This window comes from Empidonax traillii, unplaced genomic scaffold (assembly GCF_003031625.1).
Source record: "Empidonax traillii isolate 1590-97213 ecotype Southwest subspecies unplaced genomic scaffold, ASM303162v1 scaffold819:size405531, whole genome shotgun sequence".
Classification (NCBI taxonomy): domain Eukaryota; kingdom Metazoa; phylum Chordata; class Aves; order Passeriformes; family Tyrannidae; genus Empidonax; species Empidonax traillii.
In genome coordinates, this window is record NW_020956012.1 from 301,796 (window position 1) to 322,844 (window position 21,049).

The 21,049-nt window shown below is 46.6% G+C and overlaps 2 protein-coding genes across 6 annotated transcripts in view; both read right to left on the minus strand.

The window, feature by feature from the left end:
* UBR4 (ubiquitin protein ligase E3 component n-recognin 4) overlaps positions 1-14,305 on the minus strand; it is a 78,406-nt gene extending 64,101 nt beyond the window's left edge. For 3 of the 4 annotated variants that reach the window (XM_027901901.1, XM_027901900.1, XM_027901899.1), the window contains exons 1-19: positions 14,201-14,305; positions 10,626-10,723; positions 9,660-9,763; positions 8,909-9,038; positions 8,667-8,806; positions 8,251-8,353; positions 7,564-7,705; positions 7,307-7,431; positions 6,526-6,650; positions 6,242-6,301; positions 5,926-6,116; positions 5,586-5,685; positions 5,349-5,486; positions 4,741-4,858; positions 4,142-4,329; positions 2,852-3,011; positions 2,644-2,729; positions 1,518-1,687; positions 580-862 (exon numbers count right to left, since the gene is read on the minus strand). In XM_027901901.1, the coding sequence (XP_027757702.1) occupies positions 580-862; positions 1,518-1,687; positions 2,644-2,729; positions 2,852-3,011; positions 4,142-4,329; positions 4,741-4,858; positions 5,349-5,486; positions 5,586-5,685; positions 5,926-6,116; positions 6,242-6,301; positions 6,526-6,650; positions 7,307-7,431; positions 7,564-7,705; positions 8,251-8,353; positions 8,667-8,806; positions 8,909-9,038; positions 9,660-9,763; positions 10,626-10,723; positions 14,201-14,241 (2,502 nt within the window). In that variant the 5' untranslated portion in view covers positions 14,242-14,305. The remainder of the gene's footprint in view (positions 1-579; positions 863-1,517; positions 1,688-2,643; positions 2,730-2,851; positions 3,012-4,141; positions 4,330-4,740; positions 4,859-5,348; positions 5,487-5,585; positions 5,686-5,925; positions 6,117-6,241; positions 6,302-6,525; positions 6,651-7,306; positions 7,432-7,563; positions 7,706-8,250; positions 8,354-8,666; positions 8,807-8,908; positions 9,039-9,659; positions 9,764-10,625; positions 10,724-14,200) is intronic. The other variant, XR_003573253.1, reaches the window with a different exon arrangement.
* An 864-nt stretch (positions 14,306-15,169) lies between these two features.
* EMC1 (ER membrane protein complex subunit 1) overlaps positions 15,170-21,049 on the minus strand; it is an 11,975-nt gene continuing 6,095 nt past the window's right edge. The window contains exons 14-24 of one of the 2 annotated variants that reach the window (XM_027901902.1): positions 20,889-20,897; positions 20,225-20,424; positions 19,830-19,979; positions 19,318-19,479; positions 18,943-19,062; positions 18,585-18,722; positions 17,967-18,140; positions 17,603-17,813; positions 17,029-17,113; positions 16,399-16,528; positions 15,170-15,907 (exon numbers count right to left, since the gene is read on the minus strand). In XM_027901902.1, the coding sequence (XP_027757703.1) occupies positions 15,728-15,907; positions 16,399-16,528; positions 17,029-17,113; positions 17,603-17,813; positions 17,967-18,140; positions 18,585-18,722; positions 18,943-19,062; positions 19,318-19,479; positions 19,830-19,979; positions 20,225-20,424; positions 20,889-20,897 (1,559 nt within the window). In that variant the 3' untranslated portion in view covers positions 15,170-15,727. The remainder of the gene's footprint in view (positions 15,908-16,398; positions 16,529-17,028; positions 17,114-17,602; positions 17,814-17,966; positions 18,141-18,584; positions 18,723-18,942; positions 19,063-19,317; positions 19,480-19,829; positions 19,980-20,224; positions 20,425-20,888; positions 20,898-21,049) is intronic. The other variant, XM_027901903.1, reaches the window with a different exon arrangement.

The following is a 21,049-nucleotide window of genomic DNA, read 5'->3' on the forward strand; positions in this document are numbered from 1 at the left end:
CCTGTCATTGAGGGGTAGGAGGACAATACCACCCCCTAGAAAAAAAACCATAGAACAGAAACAACCCTGTTTAAAGCAGAATGTCACACACTTCTGAGGAAAGCCCTGGACCCTCTCTGATGCTTTTTAATATGAAGAGAGCAGTTGAAATCAAAGGCCAAACTCCCCACCACTGGAAAAGCCAGGCACAAAGCACCAGCATCCCACTAATGAGAAAACCAAAAATCCCCAAAACCTCAATGGTGAAACACTAAAGCAAAGAAAAGGTAGCTGTGAAATGGTGACTAAGTACCCAAACACTCAGGATTTTAAAGATAAGGTAGAACAATCATCCTGTCCTGATCAGGAATTAGGATACTAATTAGACCAGGAATTTTCACTCCAAATGAAGCCAGTGCTGGGAATCAGCAATGATAGTTAAGCACGCCTTGTAACTCCAAAGGCTGGTAACAGCATCAAAACTGATTTGGGTCTCCTCACAAAGGTCATGAGGAGACCAGAACACACCAAATGACTGCCCGTTACACATTTCTGCTGGGTGACCAATTAAATATCCAGAACATGATGTCAAAGCCTAACCTGTTCAAACAAGTACATGGGAGCTTTGGAATACTGATGGAGCAGGTAGTCAAACACCAAGAGCAGCCGTGCCACGATGAGCGGCACAGAGCACTGCTGGGTCTCCATGTTTGCTGTCAGCTCCACAATTGTCTGGATACAGAGCATCATGATGGACCTGCGGCCCCTCTCTGAGAAATTGTGGAAAATAAGCAGCAGCAGCTGGAGATGTTCAACATTCAGATCTTCTGTGTCACTGGGGAGAGTCCCCTGCAAGGCATTCTGCTTCAGGGTGCCCACAAACCTGGCAACGAGAGGAAGTTCATAAAGTTTACTTTTCCCCTTGCTTAAATCTCTCTTTAAAATCTCTTTAACTAGAGGTTAGAGAGCATTTTCATAACTGTATTTTTCTGCTTAAATACTGGTAATTTCACTAACTGTTCACTACATTGCGCATTGGAATGAGATTACACAAACCTACAAATTAAATTAGCAGCAAAATCACTTAAAGGAAAATCGGAACAATCATTCAAAGGGAGAAAGAAGAACTCGAACCTGTTCCCAGGGGAAAGGCTGGCTACTAGAGCTTTAAGAAAGCTAAACCCTATCAAAGACTTTCACATCCAGGTAATGGCAGAGAGGAACAATCCTGGCACCATCCTAACAGAACATACTAAAAACCTGATGAAATAGGACATTCCCCTTCCCTTTTTAAAACCAGCATTGCTGTATTTCTGCCTCCTCCCACTTAATTCCTGATTTTAGGTCTCATTTCCTATGCTCTTGATGAAGGACTCCAGCAACGGGGCAGAATGAGCCTCTGCTCCTCCAAGCATCACACAGATCACAGCTCAGAGAACACACACACTTGTTACGCTGGGCCCAGAGAGTTTTCACTTGATGGGAAATGAGAGAGGTTAGAGATGACTGATTTTCAGCTTCACATAAAATTACCTCACCTTTCCCAGACTTTAAGGCATTCTGGAACATCAGGATCTCCCTGGGCAGTGGCTTTATGCTGCCAAATCAGGAGAAGCCGCGAGAGCACCGACAAACTTTGAGGGTGGATGTAGAGAGGCCACGGTCCTTCAGAAAAAGGGGCAACTCCCAGCTGCTGAAGAAGTGTGTTCTGGAAAAAAACAGGGGCTTATTGGAAAGGACTGTCCAATGGTTTAATTAATTAAAAGTATGTTCTGAATATAGAGATGTCAATAAACAGCAGGGCTCTCAGCTTGTAAGGGCTCCCACGGCAATAACTCTCCTACCTCAAATAGCTACTGAGGGACACTTAATGCTGTCCCTCTGCCACCTAAAACACAACAAACTCAACACCAATACGGAAAAAAAAGGCATCAATGAGCTCTACTCGTTTACCACAATATCACAGCCAGAAAGATTATGTTCAGTATCTGTGAATTTGGAAGAAGATCCCTTTGACTGATCACAGCAGTACTTGTTTCTTTTTAAATATAGTAAAAAGGCAGATTGCTGAAAAGTTCAACTGCTTTAAAAAAACCCAAACAACAGAGTGGTTTAAATACAGTAGAAAACAGTCAGCAAAGTATAGGGATTGAATTCAGTGATGGGTAAGCAGGTTTGTAACCTCTCCTTACAGGGTTAAGTCAGGTCACCCTATGACCCAGCAAAGAAACCCAGAGGCTACGAAGTTAGTACATGGAAGCAAAAGGATTAACCTGATTCTCTCCTGAGAAAATTCCAAGGCTTTTTGGCATCAGTCCTCACAGCAAAGCAAATTTGCAGGAATGTCTCTTGATAAACTTATGGATAGAGGCAACTTTCCAAAACACAGACTCATTTCCTTCTCAGTTTTCATCACCTTCAAAGTTCAGTAGATTTGTTTGAACTCTAGATGTTAAGTTTACACAGTGCAGGATGTTTTGTACTGGATGACTGCAAAGGTCATTCAAATCCTTGGATTCAAAATATTCCAGCCTCTGTTTGCAAAATAACCTCAGGGCCAAATGTAACCACCAAGACCCTACTCTAGGTGTGGAGAATCCATGTAGGGACATTAACAGACACCATCACTTCTGCATTTCATTTACACATTCGACCCCAGTTTACCTGCAGGGCAGGGGACTGAAGATCTGAGGTCACCAAGGAATGGTTGAAGTGATAGAGCGCAGCAGCAAACTCCTCATCTGACGTGCCTGTAAGACAGGGATCAAGTGCCCTTGATTACCCTTTCTCTCCTACTTTAAGATTTTGACATGAAACTAAGAAAACACACATTTCTAAATCCTCCAGCTCTATCAGAGTTCTATTCACTTACCCTTAAGCCCATCCTTGTCCACCTCCTTGATGATGCTGGCCAGTGTTGCCATATGCTGCTCTGACAGAGACACGCTCAGGTAGTTGCGAATGAAGTTATTCCTGGAGTTCAGCATAGAAGAGGTGATGAAGTTCAAAATGTTTGAAGCTAGACTCAAAAACTGCAAAGAAAAGAGAAACACACTATAGAAGCAACAAAAGCAGAGGGATAACATCAAGTAAAAACTAAACCACCAGCAAAATCAATCAAGTCCCTTAATTACCCCCGAGCAGTGGAGGACAGGCAAACTCATGGCAATTCAGCTCACTGCACTGTGGTCTGTACCAGGACTGATTCTAGAACTCTCTCAGAAGGTAGAAGGCCTCCAACTTCTCCCCTGCAGTATTTATTTTTGTCTTTACCCAACAGAGTTAAAAGCATTTGTAGTGGTTTTGAATCTAGGCCTTCCTTGGTGATCAGGTTGTAACCAAGGAACCAAGGTCATGTTCCCAGTATTCCATACGATTTTTACATAAGCAAGAGTATCATTAAGGAGAGAGAGGAAGCTCTCGCTCTCTTTCTTCCGGCGGACCCAAGGTGGAAGCAGCTCTACTGTCGCTCTGCCCGGGTGAGGGAGTGAAGCCTGGCGCGTCTGGTTGGCCTTGAGAGGCGGACAGTGCTGGCAGCTGTGTGGTGTGGCTCGCTTCCTGTCGAGGGTAGTATTTGACTTTTTATCCCTTTTTATCCCTTTTGTATCCCTTTTTATCCTTTTTTCCCTCTTCCCTTTCCCTTCCCTTTTCCCTTTTGGGGAGTTTCCTTTGGTTAATAGTGTATATAATTTTCTTTATGTACATATAAATCTTCCATTTGAAATTTATTCGGTTTGAGTTTTTTTAATTTTTTTTCAGTCAACTGGGAAAAAGTGAAAGGAAGGGGGAAGATTTTGTCCCCGAAGTCCAGGGACTTGGCTGGGAGCCAAGTCCAACCTGAGACAGCATTCTATCAGCAATAAAATTCTATAAGCAATTCTATCGCTTATCGTTCTGCCCTCATTTTCCCTCTTCCTCTGTAACACACATAGATACTATCTGCAGTCTCTGCTTCCCTGGCAGCAACAAATCTGTGACATTCCACTTGACAGGAGACTAGAGAAAACATCTCTCCTCAAAGCCAAGACACTCCCTGATTCTCCATCAGCAATGCACTTATAATACCTGACATTTATCCTGTTGTCAGTGTAGCTACTCCCTGCCAGGTAAACAATGCTACAGCCCAGCAGTGATTTCACTGAGCCCCAACCCCTGCCCGTACCAGTTCTGGGTCCTTGCGACTGGCCAGGATGTTCCCATTCTCTCCACCACTCTGTTTGTTGGGGCTCTTCACCCTCGGTGAGCTCTCCAAAGGAGGGGGTGGAGGGGGGGGTGGTGGGGCCACCTTCTCTTTGCTTGGAGAGATTGTCTCTTCAAACCATTGCCCCAGGATGGGTTCACTGTCATCATCTAACACACAAGGTAAGAAAAACAAAACCATATTATTATAAGAAATACCTTATAACACTACTTAGCCTGAAAAAGGCCTAAAATGAAATTTCAGTGAGCAGAGTTAAGACATCTGCTGTCTTCATTTCTGCCTTCCAAATCACACAGCAAAGCACTTGTACAGATGTCCAGCTAGAATTCATTGAGAACTTCCACTCCTCTTGAGCAAATACTGCCAAATTCCAGCCACTCCGGGTTCAGTTTACACAACAGACTCCAGTCAGCACTACTTCTGCCACACAGACCTTACAGACTGTTGGGTTTTTTCAGCATTACACATCACTCCAGTCTGAGAAGGCAACAGCCCAGTAGCCAGGTTCTCCCTAAACCTGAAAGGCAGTGTAAAATCCTGATTGCTGCCAACTCCGCTACCTTGGCTGCTGTCCTCCTCAGTGCTGCTGAAATCATCCTCATAGTAGGTGTTGGAGTCAGTGGAGGCACTGGCGTCGCTGCTCATGGAGCCCTTCCTCTGGCGCTGCAGGACACAGGCCTGAGAGAACAGCACAGCAAGGCACGTTTCAGGATTAGGAAAGGGAAGAATTCGAAAATAAAGAGTAACTTTCTCGTGCCTTTTAATTTTCTTCCACCTAATTTTTCTCAACTAATTTATGAACAGGTTTTCAAGGCTTCTTCCACTTAAGTTTTATTTAAAATTACACAGGATGGTTGGAAACAAACAATCTATGTCAAGTTTGTAAGCAACACTTGAAGTAACAGCTCTAACCTAAAGGCATCAGTTTTGAACACAGGCTTTTCATCTTCCCATTAACTCACAAATACACTGAACTTACAGAAAAAGTCCATTTTCATTAGAGCAAATTTTCAAATTTACATCTCTGAAAAGAGGGAAGACAAAGGCCCCAGCTGATGCCTTCTGAAAGAATTCTACATTCCTCTCAGCACAGTCAGTTTGAAAAGTGAGAACTTTCCATGCTTTGGGGTGGTTCAGATCCAGAAGTTGTCTGTGTGCCAGTTCCTACCTTTCTGTAGGAGGTGGAGAGCAAAGTCAGCAGCAGATTAGTGAGTGGCACAGAGTCTATGAGCCGCTGAATCCTCTGGATGGACGTGCTTTGAGCCATGATATCCAGCACTGCTGGGGGACCGTCACTCTCCCAGCCCTGGAGCAGAGAATTTAAAATTGAATTGAGAACAAGAGAATTGAGAAGAGTGCTGAAGTGGAGAAGGCAAAATGCTTCACAAGAACACAGAGTGCATACCTTGTGCAATGCCTCCACTTGCAGATCTTGGAAGAGCGATGACAGCAATTTGATGGCATGATTTGCCAGCACCACTGACAGCACACCAAACCCTTGGTGCCTACAGCAACACAAAGGACACAGTGCAATTTCAAGGGGAAAATAAAATAAATGAATAAATAAATATTGAGTGAACTGCCTGGATAAACTGAAGAAGACAACTCTTCTTTCCAAGACTCAAGATTTGAACTATAAATGGAGTGAAATAAAATTTCCAGAGACCAGCAAGACCCCCCAGTAGTCGTTTGCTGGGCACGGTTATATCCACGGACAGTGACTCCTGCAGTGGGGTGTTACCTACCCTTTCCCAGGTCCTAGTTTGGGAGACCCCACGCCCTCCTTAGTACGAGCAATGATGTCTCTGACACGAAGAGCAGCCAGTGGATCCTTCTCCTTCCCCTTATCAGCCAAGGCCGTGGGGCTGAGGTTCAAGATGAGGAAGAGGCTGTTCAGCAAACACCAAGCCCCGAGCAGCTGGAAGTTCTGATAATGCTATCACACCAAAAGTCAGGGGGAAGAGGGGAGAAAAAAGCACCAATACAGAACAGCGTCAATCCAAATGCCAAAACAGACCAGCACAAAAACAGGGGAAAAGCTTCCTGAGATGGAAATCTTACCTCACCCCCTGCACGGCGTGAATTGCTGATGGCTTGTCCAATCATTTCATAGATTTCAAGCTGCAAATAAAGACAAAACATTGGCAAGGTGCTCCACTAGGCAATAATAAAAATAAAACCTCAAAATACAAGTGTATTCTGCCCCCTAGAATTAGCGACTCTTTAATTCCTTTACCAGCAAGGCTAATGCCTAGAAATAACTGACACTGCAATCCAAATAAATACAAATTCTACACACTTTATGCGCTGAAACGGAAAACAATGAACACTCTCTCGTCACTTACACATTTCTGTACAATGGTAGCAGCATCATTTTCATAATCTTCTTCTTTGGAACTCGTGGAGCCGGTTCGTACCTGCTGAGTGCTGCCCACGTGCAGGATAGCCATGCAGGTGGCCACGCTCACACCTCAGGGCAAACAAGTGCAGGGAGAATTCTTAGTACGAGACAATCTTGGGACAAAATGTTCCTATTTAGTACATTCAAATGTGTCCATAAACTTGATGGAATAGGAAATGCTCAGTATTACAGCTGAGAGATTAAAAAATCCTTAGTACCCTCAAAAGAGGAAAGTTTTATCCCACAAAAATACATGGGAACAGTTAAAAGAGGAAATGGTCTACTAGGTAATTAAATGCCATTTTTAAGACAATCTTCATACTTGAGTGCCTATCTCTTTAAAGTCTCCTCCATGACAATTAAACACTCGGGATGATGGTGTACTTAAACCTCTCCTGGAGAACAAGGTTGATTTGGGGCTACAATCAATTAGGCTAAAGCCATAGAAGCATTGTAAAAATATATTATTCTCTGAATATTACAAAAAGAGCAGAAATCACAGGCTGTTAAGAAGATGTTGAGTCACTCAGCCTTTTTCTTAGATACTGACAAGAACGGTGGCAGAATGTACCAGCATTGCAGGGCCACTGTAACAACTTCAATATTAACCCAGTCACACACTGTGCTGCAGAGCTTTCAAACTCATGAGAAATAAAGGTTACTTGTGGGCTGAGCCTCACAAAGTAGAGCAAAAAGCTCCAAAAAAACAGAGGAGATCCACTCACCTGCATAGAGACAGCTGAGAGCAAGAACAGTCACGTCTTGGAGACGTGTGGGAGTCAGGGGCTCCAACACAGGCAGAGACAGAGTATCCAGTGCCATGGTCACATCTATCACCAGGGAGTGGAACCTGCAGGAAGGACACATGTTGAGGTTCAGCAGAGTGACGAACATGAGAGTTCAGAGGAGCAGCCAGTGAGCAACACTGCCCTGCCAGCAGAGTCATTTCCCCTCAGGCCCATGGGGATGTGACAGCACTGACCCATTGCGCACAGCGGTGGCATCAGCTACCGTGGCTGGCATGATGAAGAAGGAGTTGGCTGACACAGCATCCTGGAACCTGTTGATGTATCTCAGGAAGTACGGCAGGTTCAGGCAAACTCGCAGCAGCTTTTCAGAGCCACCTGCCAAAAATAATGGCAGTGTTATTTTACTGTTTCATCAGAGAGCTTCTAAGCAGAACAGATCTAACGGTCTGCAGTGATTGACTTAATTAGTCTTTGTGGTGAGAAAATGTCATCAGAAATGAAGCAACAGGATAAAGAGTAGTTTACAACACATAAACCAGTTGGTCAAGATTCCAGTCCCTACTTGTAACGGGTGCCACAAAGCTCTGTGTCCACGTTAGATGGCACACCAGGTCTAGTTGGTTGGACGTGATGATCTTCAAGTTCTTTTCCAACCTTAAAGATCCTGAGATTCTACTCCACACCTGCTCAGTGATCCATCCCATAAACTGTTTTAGATTGTCCACCTCATTTACCCCTCAAAACACAAATATACTGACTTGAGCAATGAAAACTCCATTCCAGCCACAACCTCCCCTGGCAATCACTGTGAATCCTTTAGGCCAGACAATTTCCTCCCCCTCAGAGCTGTGAGGTGAAACACTGAGAGACATTTTTCTAGCACTTTTTTTGACCCTGAAGTTCAGAAAACTGATTCTCACCAAGTTCTTGCAGGCTGGCCACATTCTGAGCAATGAATATGCTTTTGGTCTTTGCTGCAGAGGTTTGATCTGTGGCAGCTTGATCCTCATTCTCTCCTTCCACCTAAAGCAAGCACATACTAAATATATTACAGAGACATTAAAATATACCGTACTGCAGTAAGTCTCTACACAGGACTCAAAACAGCCATGGATATCACTGAACATTGCCTTCCATGAGGAAACAAACCTACTACTGCCAATACAATGCCAATTGCCATTTTCCACTCAACAACACGCAAGCAGGATTTAAATACTTAAGGTTTTCCTCACACCTGTATTAAAAAACTATCACTTGCAGTCCTCTGCCCTTCCCTGCACCATGCTACTAATTGTTAAAATTCAGACTGGCGGGGATTTTTTTAGTTTTTTCTCACCTGTGTCTCTTGCATGATGGATGGTGATGAGGAGACTCTGGGGTTAAAGACTGATGTCAACTGGTTGAGGAAGTTCATCTGCACCTCCTTCTGTCTCAGCTCTGGGCTCACTGGGGAGGCCAGTTCCTTCTGGTCCTCAACTGCAGGGAAAACAACAAACCATTTCATACAGCAAAGCCCAGGGCTTTTTGTGCCTGACTGCAGTGCTGCAGGGAAATACACACAAATGGAACCCTCCCTACCATCAGAGAGGGTTTTGACAGTCTGAGGCAGCTTAGCTGATTTCATCATTGCTGTGAAGGTGATGATTTCCGTCCGGTCCAGGCGGCTGCAGCCCGTGCACAGTCCCTTTATCAGCAGGATGAGGTGTTTCTGCAAAAAGAAAAGAAAAAGGATATCAAGTACAATTTAAACTCTCTCGATTCCAATTATTCCTCCATATCATTTAGTGTAAGAAGCTGGATTAAGAGTAATGCAACTTCAGCTGATAAGGCCACTGCAACAGCTCTAATCCACTGGGATCTCACCCCGAAGATCGTGACAGATTATTGACTGCAGGTAATTCAGGTCACCAATACTGGCCCTGTGCTTCTTATGGAAAACACTTGGAAAAGCTCTCTGTGATACACTAGATTATGTGAAACCTTCTCACATGCTTTTCCTCTTCTAAATAGATATAAACTTTCCCAGATGATTAAAATACAAGCAGGAAAGAAATCACATTTAAAACACAACAAACAGATTTGATCCAGGTTGTTACACAAAACCAAATCAGAATGTAGGAAACTGCAACAGAATTAACCAAGACTTCAGGTCACCTTTATTTCAGGTTGTAAGCAAGCTGAGATTCTGAGTAAAGAATGCAGAGAGAAGACTCAGCAGGAATCAATGGTACACCTTAAATATTTTAAGAGCTTCATTAATAATTTTGCTTTATGTATGTAACATTAGAGCAAATATTTCAGAATTAGAGCCCAAAGTCCATTTTCTCACCTGTGACACAGCACATGCCTCGTCTGGGTTCTCAAGGCGCAGCAGGGAGAATTCAATAAGGACTTTGCAAGCAGCTGCCACCGACTGCAGTTGGTTCCTTGGTACTGAAAGAAGCAGATCCTGGTACTCAGAATAAGTTTTTAAATAATTCAGTGCAGTGAGTTGCCAGTGCTGTCAATAGAGCAGGATGCTCTGCAGCGTGGGCACACACACAGTCCATCATGCTGAACACACAGGTGCAATATAAATTCAGTCTCATGACAATGTAACCCAAGAAATGTCAGTAAATCAGGATAATGCCTTCTACCAGACACAGGAATTTAGATAGATAAAACAGTTTCCCCAGCAACATTATTTAATGCTGACAGAAGCACCGAAGAACATGAAACAAGTCCACAAAGCCCACTTATTTTGGTTGAAATTGCTAAATTGTCAGCCAGAATAACAGAAAATACTTTGAGTCACAATGTTTTGATCATGAACTCCAACACAGTAACATTACAGAATCCCAGAATGGTTTGGGTTGGAAGGACCTTAAATCTCATCTCATTCCAAACCACTGCCATGGGCAGGGACACCTTCCCCTAAATCAGGCTGCTCCATCCAATCTGGCCTTGGACACTTTCAAGGATGGTAGTGTTCTAACTCCTTAAAAACAATCTAAAAATCCTGAAAACTGAATCAAACACTTCATTTGACCAAAAAGTAAGTCAGGCCAATGAATAAGCAACCAAAAAGGCCACACTGTCCAGTACTTGGTGGTCAAACACTCCCATCAAGAAGCTTCCCTTTTCATCAGAACTGACATTTTGTCAGGATAAAGTCTGATATATGTATATATATATATATATAATGTCAAGTCTGATTCAGCAAGAGGGCAAAAATCAAATAAAAAAATTACAACATTTATGATTTACTTTTACTATATCCCAGTTACATCAGAAGCAAAGGAGGGGGAACACTTACTGAGACCACACACAGTAGTAATGTAGTGTGTGGAAAGTGCAACGAAGGAGGAGTAAAAAGGCTCATATTGTTTGTCGTGGTGCAGGATTTCAGATTCACTGCAAGGGGAGAACAGGAGAGATGTGTTAATTGGATCCAGCACAGCAGCAGCACCACCCAGCACCCAAATATATCCATTAACAGAGGTAAGGTAGCTCTGAGAACACAATCCTCTCCCTCATGTCCTCAGGACTGAGTCCACAAGCAGCAGCCAGATCACGGCACCAGCACCACTATCCATGTAGGAAATTTAAGGAAATAATTCCAATATTGTAAATGTTTCTCCTTTATAGTACCAACAGGTCAGGCTCTCTCCCAGCTGAGGCCCATTAACCTTTAAGTCATTCTAAACTGAGCTGCCCGGAGTGTTTGGACTGTGTGTTCTGCTCACGCTGGCAGGATTTGCCAGGCCTGGAGCACAGGCATTCCCTTTCTGTCACGGCACAGAGGACACTGAGTTTGTGCAATTCTGCAAATCAGAGGGATCAAACCAAATTGCATAATCACAACAGCACAGCATCTGCCACGAGCTGGGCAGAGAAGGGTTTGGGCAGGTAAGTCAAGTCTGAGGTTTCTGTGAGACCCACCAGCCATGGAGATCAGCTATTTGTGACAGGGACACTGTGCAGGTTAAAGGCTGCTGCAGGGGTGCCCAACACACCCCATCTGCACAGAAACAACACAAACAGCTCTGCCTCCACACCTACTTCTGCCCCTAACTCTTCCTGTGACAAAACTAGGGGATGTGGATATCTGCCTACGAATTACATTCTTTCCCATTTCCAATCAGTGATGTGAACCAGAAAGCTGGAAGAACTCAGGCTTCCTTTGCCTCCCAGAACACAAACAGCCTTCTCCTGCTCTAGGACAGAGGTTATTCCTGCAGGGCTGTGGGGAGCAGAGGGCAGCAGCACATCCCACAGGCTGCACCCAGCTCTAACCACGATTCAAGCTTTGGCAATGACCAGTGCTGCTTCAGAGCACCAAATGAACCCACACATCCCCTTCACCCAGGGACACACAGCACTGCAGCTTTGGCAGGGTGGGAGGAGAAGGGAACACCACTCCCTGCTGACCTGAACAAAGCCTAGTTTATGCCCAGTCACCTTCCTTTTTTCTACCCTAAGTGATGGTTTCCAGCCATAACAGCAGATGCAGCTGAAACAGAAGAAACTCTGGAATGGAATCATTTCTCCAGAAAAATGAACAGAAACACTCATGAGCTTTGCAGTTTGATTTCCTAGATTTCCTATTGTCTAAGTCTAAGAAGCTGAAATAGAAAAGCACAGAGGTTTCACTTGAAGATATTTAGGAGGACAACATGACTGAGCTTCACCTGAGCATCTCCTGCCAGAACTGCTCTGCTGGGCAATGAACATGCAGAAAAGTCTGTGCTCTCTCAGACAGGAATTTTGCTCACCTCCCCCTCAGGCCGAACCCCAACCCAGCAGCAGAGATGTGTGTGATGTATTTTAAGAGAACTAATTAGAGCAATGTGGTAATACCAGCCTCCAGGAGAGGCTGGCAGCTCCTCACTGACTGCACAGGCCAAGCTGTGCCACACACAGTGCCCACGGGGTGCAGGAACACAGAGGAGCAGAACCCAGCACTGCACTGGGCAAGGACAGGGGAGAGCTTTAGTGACTCAAGCTGTGGATGTTATGGCAGTGCAAAGTGGAAGGCAGCTGTCAAGTAACCATCAATCCTTGCAAATAAATCCATCTGGGATGTGCCAGTGTGTTATTCTGCAAATAGAGGGAGACTTGTCAAGAGCTTTCAGCTATTCCATTGTGGTTTATGGTTTAAAGCACTTGTGCTTCCCAGGGCAGCTCATTCCTCAGGCTGGGCAAGAAGCCTCCCTGTAGAGATCAATATAATGCCTGCACCAAATCCCAGCTCCACTCCCAAATCCCAAACAGCCCCTTTCTGTGAGGCTGGGGGCACAGAGCAGCCTCTCTCTGAGAAGGCACCACACCAGGTACAACAATTCTGCCCTAAGGAAACCCCTTCCCCAAACCCAACCTCATGTGACTGTCCCAAACTCCACGTTCCACTTCAGCTGCACCTTTCCAAGTCATCATCTCCAGCATTTATGCCAATTAAGAGGCCAAATTCCATCAATTTCTGAATGTACCTAAGAGGGTGTCACATGAAAGGGGGGGATCATCCCAATTATCATCAGCAATACCAGTAACCTGATGATGCTTACATTTAAAAATGAAATAGAAGAGTTCTTAAACTCATTCATTTTGAAAAGAGTAAAAGCAGTGATTCCACTGTCACCACACCAAGTTTATTTAAGGGAAATTCAGTCCCCTTAGGGTCGGCTGACACCATCAAGAACTTACCAATCACCTTCCAAAAATGATCTGAACAGATAAAATATTTCAGATGAGAAATCCAAAGATAGAATCTTGTTCAGCAGAGAAAAGCACAGCTCTAAACACCAACGAGCTGTATTTATACCTTTGAGATTTGCCAATTATATCAAGGCAGGAAATAAAAAGTATCACCCTGTAAGAGCCCAAACCCTGCTGGATCAGCAGACACAACTCCAGCCTCAGGCAGTGCTGCCTAAAGGCAACAAACTGTTGGCTCAAGTGGCAAATGGAACCATCCCTCCCAGCAAAGGAGGAAACGGCCCAAAACTCAAGTAGGTCCACTCCAGCGTCTCCAGGACATTGTGATGCAACACTTTATTTTGGGCACACAGACAGTGGAAATCTGCACAGAAAAGTGACCCTGGAATGGTCCTTGGGACAAAGATTGGCCAAAACACTGCCCAAGTCCCATCAGCACGGTCTGGGTGAACACTGCCCTTTGTGACAGGCACGGAACTCTCTGAATCTGGAGCATCCACTGCACACTCAGCCATTCTTTACTGAGCAAAACACCAGGAAGCTTTAATTTATCATCTTCCTTCGTGCAGCGTTTACTTTATGTTTCCCAAATCCTCACTGTGGCCAGGGTTATCCCTCTGTACTTGACCGGAACGTTGTGGCATTCACACCTCCCATTTTAGCTCGTCAAATAAGCTCTATAAGTTGAATTAAACAGCTGCAGTGGGCACTCAGCTCTGAGCCCAACGCTCCTGGTTAAGGAAGGGCAGACGTGATTTGGTTCTGCTTTATTCCTCCCTAAAATACGAGCAGTATTGCAGTGGCAGAGAGTCAGAAGGCAGTCGGTGCTAGCACCCCGTTCCCCTCAGGCCTCAGATGATCCAACAGCTCCCCCGGCACGACCGGACGGGCCGTGACACGCCCGGACAGGGACAGAGCCCCGGGGCCGGTCCCGAGGGCTCCGGGCGGGCACCCCCAGCCCGTTACGGGGCCCGCAGGCACGGCCGGGAGCTGCGGGCGGTGGAAGGAGCCGGGAGCGGCGCTCGGGGCCCCTCTGGGACAGTCACAGATGCAGCCCCGCCGCTCCCCCGCCGGCCCCGGCACCGCTCGGCGGGCACGGGCACCGGGAGCAGCACCCGCCTCACCGCACCCCCCGCGCCGCCCCCCAGGGTAAGGCGGCCCGCGCGCGGCCCTCACCTCTCGATGACAGAGGCGAGCAGCTGCGGCAGCTCCCTCATGTCGAAGGCGGAGTACGATGCCGACAGCAGCGGCCGCACCGCCACGTCCCAGCTGGGCCCGCCCGCCGCCATCTTGGGCTGCGCCGGCCCGGGCGGCGCCCCCTGCCGGTGGGGCGCGACCGCCCAACGTCGCGCCGCCCCATTGGCCCGCGGCGCGGGCGCGTGCGCACTGCGTGAGTCAGCAAGTTTGGCGCGCGGCGCGTGCGCCCTGAGCGCGAGGGGCGGGGGGAGCGGGGAGCGCATGCGCGGGGAGCGCGTCACGGCCCCTCCCCCGCTCCCTCAGACACCAAGAACCACCCACAGACCCCCAGAGCACCGAAACGGCCAAAACCCACCCAATGGCAAAAAAATCCCAAGAGCAAAAGCCGTTCAAACAACCCCAAAACCCCCACTTAAATGGCCAAAAAAACCAATAGCCCAAACCCGCTCACATAGCTCCCAAAAAACACTTAAGAGAGAAAAAACCCCATTTAACTAGCCCCAAACCCACTAAAACAGACAAAACCCCCCACTTAAATAGCCCCCCAAAACACATAAGTAGCCTCCAAGAGACCACTTAAGTAGCAAAAAGACCCCACTTAAATAGCCATAAAACCCAGTTAAATAGACCCAAAGCCCAGGAAAACAGCCTCCCAAAAACCACCTAAATAGTTCCCCAACCCACTTAAGTAGCCCCAAAACCCCCACTTCAATAGCCCCAAACCCAGTTCAGTACCCCCAAACGGCATTCCCAGCCAAGGGCAGCCCCTGCATTTCCACAGCCCCTTTATTTGCTGAGGCTCTGCAGCTGCCCAGGGGCCAGCTGGGACACAACTCTGCCAACCTTCATTATAGGAAGCTAAATCCACAGAGCTGAGCCGTGATCAGAGGCAAACACTGTGAGGTTCCTCCCCCTGAACCTCAACACCTTCAACAAAAGGGAAGGAGCTGCTGTTACCATCACCATAAATAAAGAACATGAAGAGACTTCACATTCCAGTTCCTCCCACAGCTCTGCAGTGGCACCAGCGAGGCCGCTTCCCACTGACATCCACCCAGTTTCTGAACACTTTATTTAAATAACCCAAGGTGTCCTCCTTGCACCAGGAGCTCACACATGTCCACTCCAGCCCTCCAAGCACAGCTGCCAACACCTCCCACCCCCCCCACACCAGATGTGGGCACAGCTGGTGCTGAGGCAGAGGGATGGAGAGGACACACGTCCTTGGTGTTCTCTTCCCCACCATCAGGCAGGCAATGGGATTTTAGGGCTTCATGTGAGGTTCAGGGTGTTCCTTTTCAGTCACAACAGATGACATCTCTTCCATTTCTCCTCAGCACACAGGTGGGCTGTGTTTGTTCCAGCAGCAGCTTTTCCTCACAGATATCTTCCAGCAAGATGGAATTTTGATGTCTGCACCCACGCCTGAGATGGGATCCCAGCAGAGCCCAGCAGGGGCTCCCCAGGCAGCCCCAGCCCAGCTGCCTAATCCAGGCCCACCTTCCCTCAGCGCCAGGCCCGGTTGAGCAGCTTCACCTGGGCCAGTCTCTTGGTGATCATGGTGGCAAAGACCAGCCCAAAGAGGACACTGCTGATCAGCACGTAGTCATAGTCGTCCTTCAGGACGTCAAACTGCTTCGAGGGGTACACTCGGGTCTGGAAGATATCCAGGCCATAGACAACCACCTGCAGGGGGGACAGCAGGAGTTTGTGATGCAGCTTTGAGCATAAAAAGTCAAAAATTGTTCACTAGGGGTTATAGTTCTAAATAGTTCCCCAAACCCCACTTAAATAGCCAAAAAAACCTGCTAAAATAGCCCCCAAAAATACTCAAGCAGTAAAAAAACCTCACTTAAATAGCCCCCCAAACAGTTCAGTAGCCCCCAAAACACTTCAATAGCCCCAAACCCCCACGTCAGTAGCCCCCAGAAAACCACTTAAATAGCAAAAATCCCCAGTTACACAGTCCCCCCCAAAAAGCACTTATACAGCAAAAAGACCCACTTAAGTCGCCCCAAAAAATCGTGTTCCCAACTAAAAGAAGGAATGTTTAAGCTGTGAGCAGCCACATTATTGGAATTACTGAGCTCCCAGCCACAGGCTGTGGTATCCTGCCTGTGGATCAGGATTGCCTCCCAAATTCCATGGATCCCACTGGGTCTGCCCCCTGCACTCACCAGGCAGGTGGACTCGAGGCCAGAGGGGGCTGTGTAAATCCCCCTCATCCGGGAGATGGTCTGGTTGTAGTTGATGAACCTCTCGGCGTGGATCTGCACGTCAGGGGAGTATGGGATCAGGTTCTCCTCCCTGAAAGGCAGGTAAAGCCCAATGACATTCCAGTCAAACAGCACCCTGTCATCAGTGTTTCCTACTCTGATTATCTCAAGGTGATCTGAAACAGCGAATCTGGAAGCTTTTCCCTGTGCAGATTCATTTCTGCAGCAGGATGAAAATCAAACCTCTCAGCTGGGTCAGGCTTCTGAAGTTTTAAAAATAAGTGCAATTCTAAAAAATCCAGTTACTCTGACTGCTCTTTCCTAAGAGTGTAGCCAACAGGCTGATTTACTAATGACTGACCAGCTGCATCACAGACATGTCCCATCATCACAGACTGGGAACAGAACCACAGAATCATTTCGTTTGGAAAAGACACCTAAAACCATTGACTTGAAAAAACCTCCATTCATTCCATGCAAAAACTGCCCTGACTCCATCCAGGACAGGTTCTTCCACTTTCCACTCCTGTTTTTCAAAATCCATCCCTACTCACAGCTGCCCAGCAAGAGGGCTCATCCCACCTTCCCTACCTGCTCTGCTCCGTTGGGATTTCTGGGCGCCGGGGATCCAGGAGAGCCTTTGGAAGGGACAGGATGGCCCCAGAGGGAAGCCCAACTGTGCATTAAAAGAAAAGCATCTTAAAAATCACAGAATCACAGAACTGTTGGTGTTGGAAGGGACCTCTGGAGATCCCCCAGTCCAACCCCACCGCTTAGGCAGGGTCACCTGGAGTAGGTGACACAGGAATTCCAGGTGGGTTTGGAATGTTTCAGAGGGGGACACTCCACACTCTCCCCTGGCAGCTGTTCCAGTGCTCTGCCACCCTCAGTGTAAAGTTCTTCCTCGTGTTGAGATGAAATTTCAATGTTTTAGTGAAGTTTTAGAGTGGCCATTACTCCTCATGCTGTCACTGGGCACCACTGGAAAGAGTCTGGTACCATCCTCTGACACCCCGTGGCCATCTCTGCCATTTCCCCTGGGTGCTTATCCTTGCACTTGCAGGAGTCCAGGACAACCCACAGGTCTGATTCCTTGGCAGCAAACTGCATTCTGCTTGGATGTCAGTGCTACCTGAAACCCCCTAGGCACAGAGCAGGCACTTACTGAGCAAGTGGCGGCTGGTGATGCCCCGCTCGGTGATTGTGGCCTCCATGGCGCTGATGGCAGAGGGGAAGATGTAGGATTGCTGGAGAACCTGGGGCAGGATGGGGCGGTCCAAGGAGCTGAAGGCTGTGGCGTTGTACTGCTCTGTCCCCTCGTAGAGCTCCAGCACAGTGAACTCGTTCCTGCGGGCCTTGGTGTTCCAGTACTGGTACTGCAATGGGGAGATGTTTAGGAATGTGAGGCAAGTAATTGATAATACAGAAGGAGCAGATCACAAAGAGTGGAGAAGGCTTTTTGACCACATGGGTTCAGGAACTGCCCCAACCTCCCAAATGTAAGGAACTGGACAAGACTAAACTCTTACCACCACCCAGTTCTCTGAGTGAACCATGTGGACGGGTCCCTTGGCTTTCTTCTGCACTGAGGAGTGGATGATCCTGCCCGTGACGCCGTCAATCAGGTAGATCCCGATGAACGTGCGCTCGTGGTGCGTGTCCGTGCTCTCCGTCACCACAGCGAGCAGGTTTGGGTTCAGGGACTACAGAAAAACAAAAACCAGCAGAGATCCAGCCCCATTTTAGTGCCACAGACACCGTGTTCCTGCATTTCATCTGGCACTGAGCACGTTTGGGTTCAGGGACTAAAAGAAAAGAAAAGAGACCCCTTTTTAGTGCCATAAGCTCCTCATTTCCGCATTTCATCTGGCACTGAGCTTATCATAAGCAAATTATCTTATTAGCTAAAGCCACCTGAACAAATCAAGCAGTTATTTCTCCAATATCAGATGCCTGGCTGACTTAATTGCTGTGTGAAAATGTGTTAGAGAAGAAATCTCCACCAAAATTCGCATCTTCTGCAGAGGGTTACGGGAAAAACTGGCACCACAGGGCAGCTAATCTTAAAGCAGTGCCCAGGAATGGTACTGAGATGTTCCTACGGGATAATGCATCCACAAAAAGTCAAGCCAAAGCTGGACCAGCACCTTGTAGAGGACGCTGCGGTCGCCCATCACGCGGCCCTGGGAGTGCACGTGCTCGTTGGACCTCTTGCCTTTGACAGCCACAATCCTCTGCACCTCCGGGGGGATCACCACCTCCCAGCTCTCCTCTGTGCTCAGGTCCTGCAAGGAAAAAGCAGGTAGGAGGTTTGATCTTGCCCCCAAAAAAACACCATCTCCATCAATAAGATGCAGCTTTCTCTGCTTTTTGCACTTCAAAAGTCTCTTCAGCACATTCTGAGGCTGAACGTTCTGGTCGAAGCAAAACTCCACTAATCAGACAAAGAAATCTGTCGGTATCCAGGAGAGTGGCATCACTTGGACTGTGATGAGTCTTCCCTACCTTTTTCAGCCTGAATCCAGAGAGTTTTCCCTGCTCAGCATCAACGAGATAAAAATAGATAGAATGGGCTATTTCCTCTAACTGGCGAAGGACGTTTTTAGTGGCTGGGAACGCTGTAACCTGGAAAAGAAGGATGGAAACACAGGTTAAAAACCAGCTGACACAGGAAGAAACAAACAAACAAAAAACCCCAACAACAACAACAAAAAAAATGAACCAGAGAGATTATTTCAAACATGTTTATCAGGATAAGGTCTGTCTTAACAGTTTTGTATGAAATGTGACCCAATGGCGTTTTTTCTCTTCTTGCTCCAAAAGGGAGGGGAATAATTAACCAGAACATGAGGAAAACTGCCTCCAGGCAAAGCCATTTACCTTGTACTCGTCATCAATTAGAAGCAGGACTTTGGCATAGTCTTGATCCATAATTGGCAGAAGCAGAGTCTGGAGAATTGGACGTTTCAGAACAGGGGGAGCTACTTGGCTTCTCTTCCCAAAGATGGGGTTAAAGACATACAGGAAGCTCATTTTGGTTTCCTAAAAGACAAACAAAAGGCAAAACTTTTTCTAAGAGGGGAAAAAAAAGAGGTGTTTTTCTAACTGTTGCTTGCTGGTGTTGTACTATTCATACCCGGGGTTCAGCTATTCCACTCTGAAAATATTCTGTTTGGACACGAATATTCTCTATCCCACATCTGTCTTATAAAAACTATGATTGTTTCAAGGTTTTTTAGGCTTGTATGTCTTCTTCCCTACAGGTCTCTCTCTCCTCCCATACCCACACCAGTGATAACCAGATTATACCCAATAATATGTTTTTTCCTGCCCTTTCCAAAGACACATTTCCACACTAAGCCAGCAGTGGAGGGCCAGGGAAAGGGCCTCACCTTGTCCTTTACAAGCAGAGTGCACTGGGGAGGGTGTGGGAAATGGGCTGTTGTCCTTTGCACCATCAGCTTGAAGGAGGAGCCTGGTCTCACATTCCTGAGGTATTGCTTCCACAGGATGGTGCCAGAACTGCTTTCAATGCCAAAGAGCTGATCAAAGAGACACAGGAAAGCCAAAGTTTAGGAAAACACACCTCTCACATTCAAACACTGCATCCTTCTTTGTCATATCCCCAAGAAAGAAGAGTCTTAGCCCTTCTTTAAAGGTATCACAAAACATCCTGTGCATCTTCTCATGACATTCTGGCCAAACCTGGCTAAAAATAGGGCTGGGAATTCAGAGCTGAAACTCTTTCCTACAGTCTAGAAAGAGGTTCCTCCCCTGACTTCCTCACCTTTCCTGAGGCAGTGACCATCACCATCATTTTCTGGAGGTTGAATTCATCCCTGGCCAAATTGTCAATGTTAATCTCATTTTTAATCTGGCTCCGGGGTTTCCTGGCATCATAGAACATCTTCCACAGATGAGCAGTCCAGGCTTGCAGCAGGATGAGCTGGGAGGACAGCCTCTTCAGAAACATGCCCAGCAAACCATCTGCAAATGACACCAACAGTGACAACAAGAGGGAAAACACATGTCCCACCCCATGACTGAAATTAGGATGTTGGCCAGTACAAGAAATGCTGCCATGCACAAACTCTTTGCCTTCCACTCTGGAATAACAGTTATAGTTTCCATTTAATGCCAGACTCTGGCATTCACAAACCTTTGCCCACTTCACACTCATTCCAGAATGGGCCCTTCTCAACTGAAAGCAAACCTTCATGCAGAGTATTTTGTATTCCTTCTCACTGTGCCCACCCACCTCCAAGGTGTGTATCCCCCTCTGCACTTAATAAGTAAAATACTTAATTCTGCCCAATCAGGGCTTATATGTAGTTCCTTGAAATAACCACCAGACAACTCTGTTTCAGCCCTGAGGAGAGCAAGCAGAGCAGAGCAGTGGCAGCAGGAAGCACTAGGCAGGAGCAGAGCACACTGCATGCAGGCTGGGTTACCTTGAATGGCTGCATCCAGGACAGCAAGGAAAGACAAAACAAAGCAAAAAAAAAAAAAAAAAAAAAAAAAAAAAAAAAAAAAAAAAAAAAAAAAAAAAAAAAAAAAAAAAAAAAAAAAAAAAAAAAAAAAAAAAAAAAAAAAAAAAAAAAAAAAAAAAAAA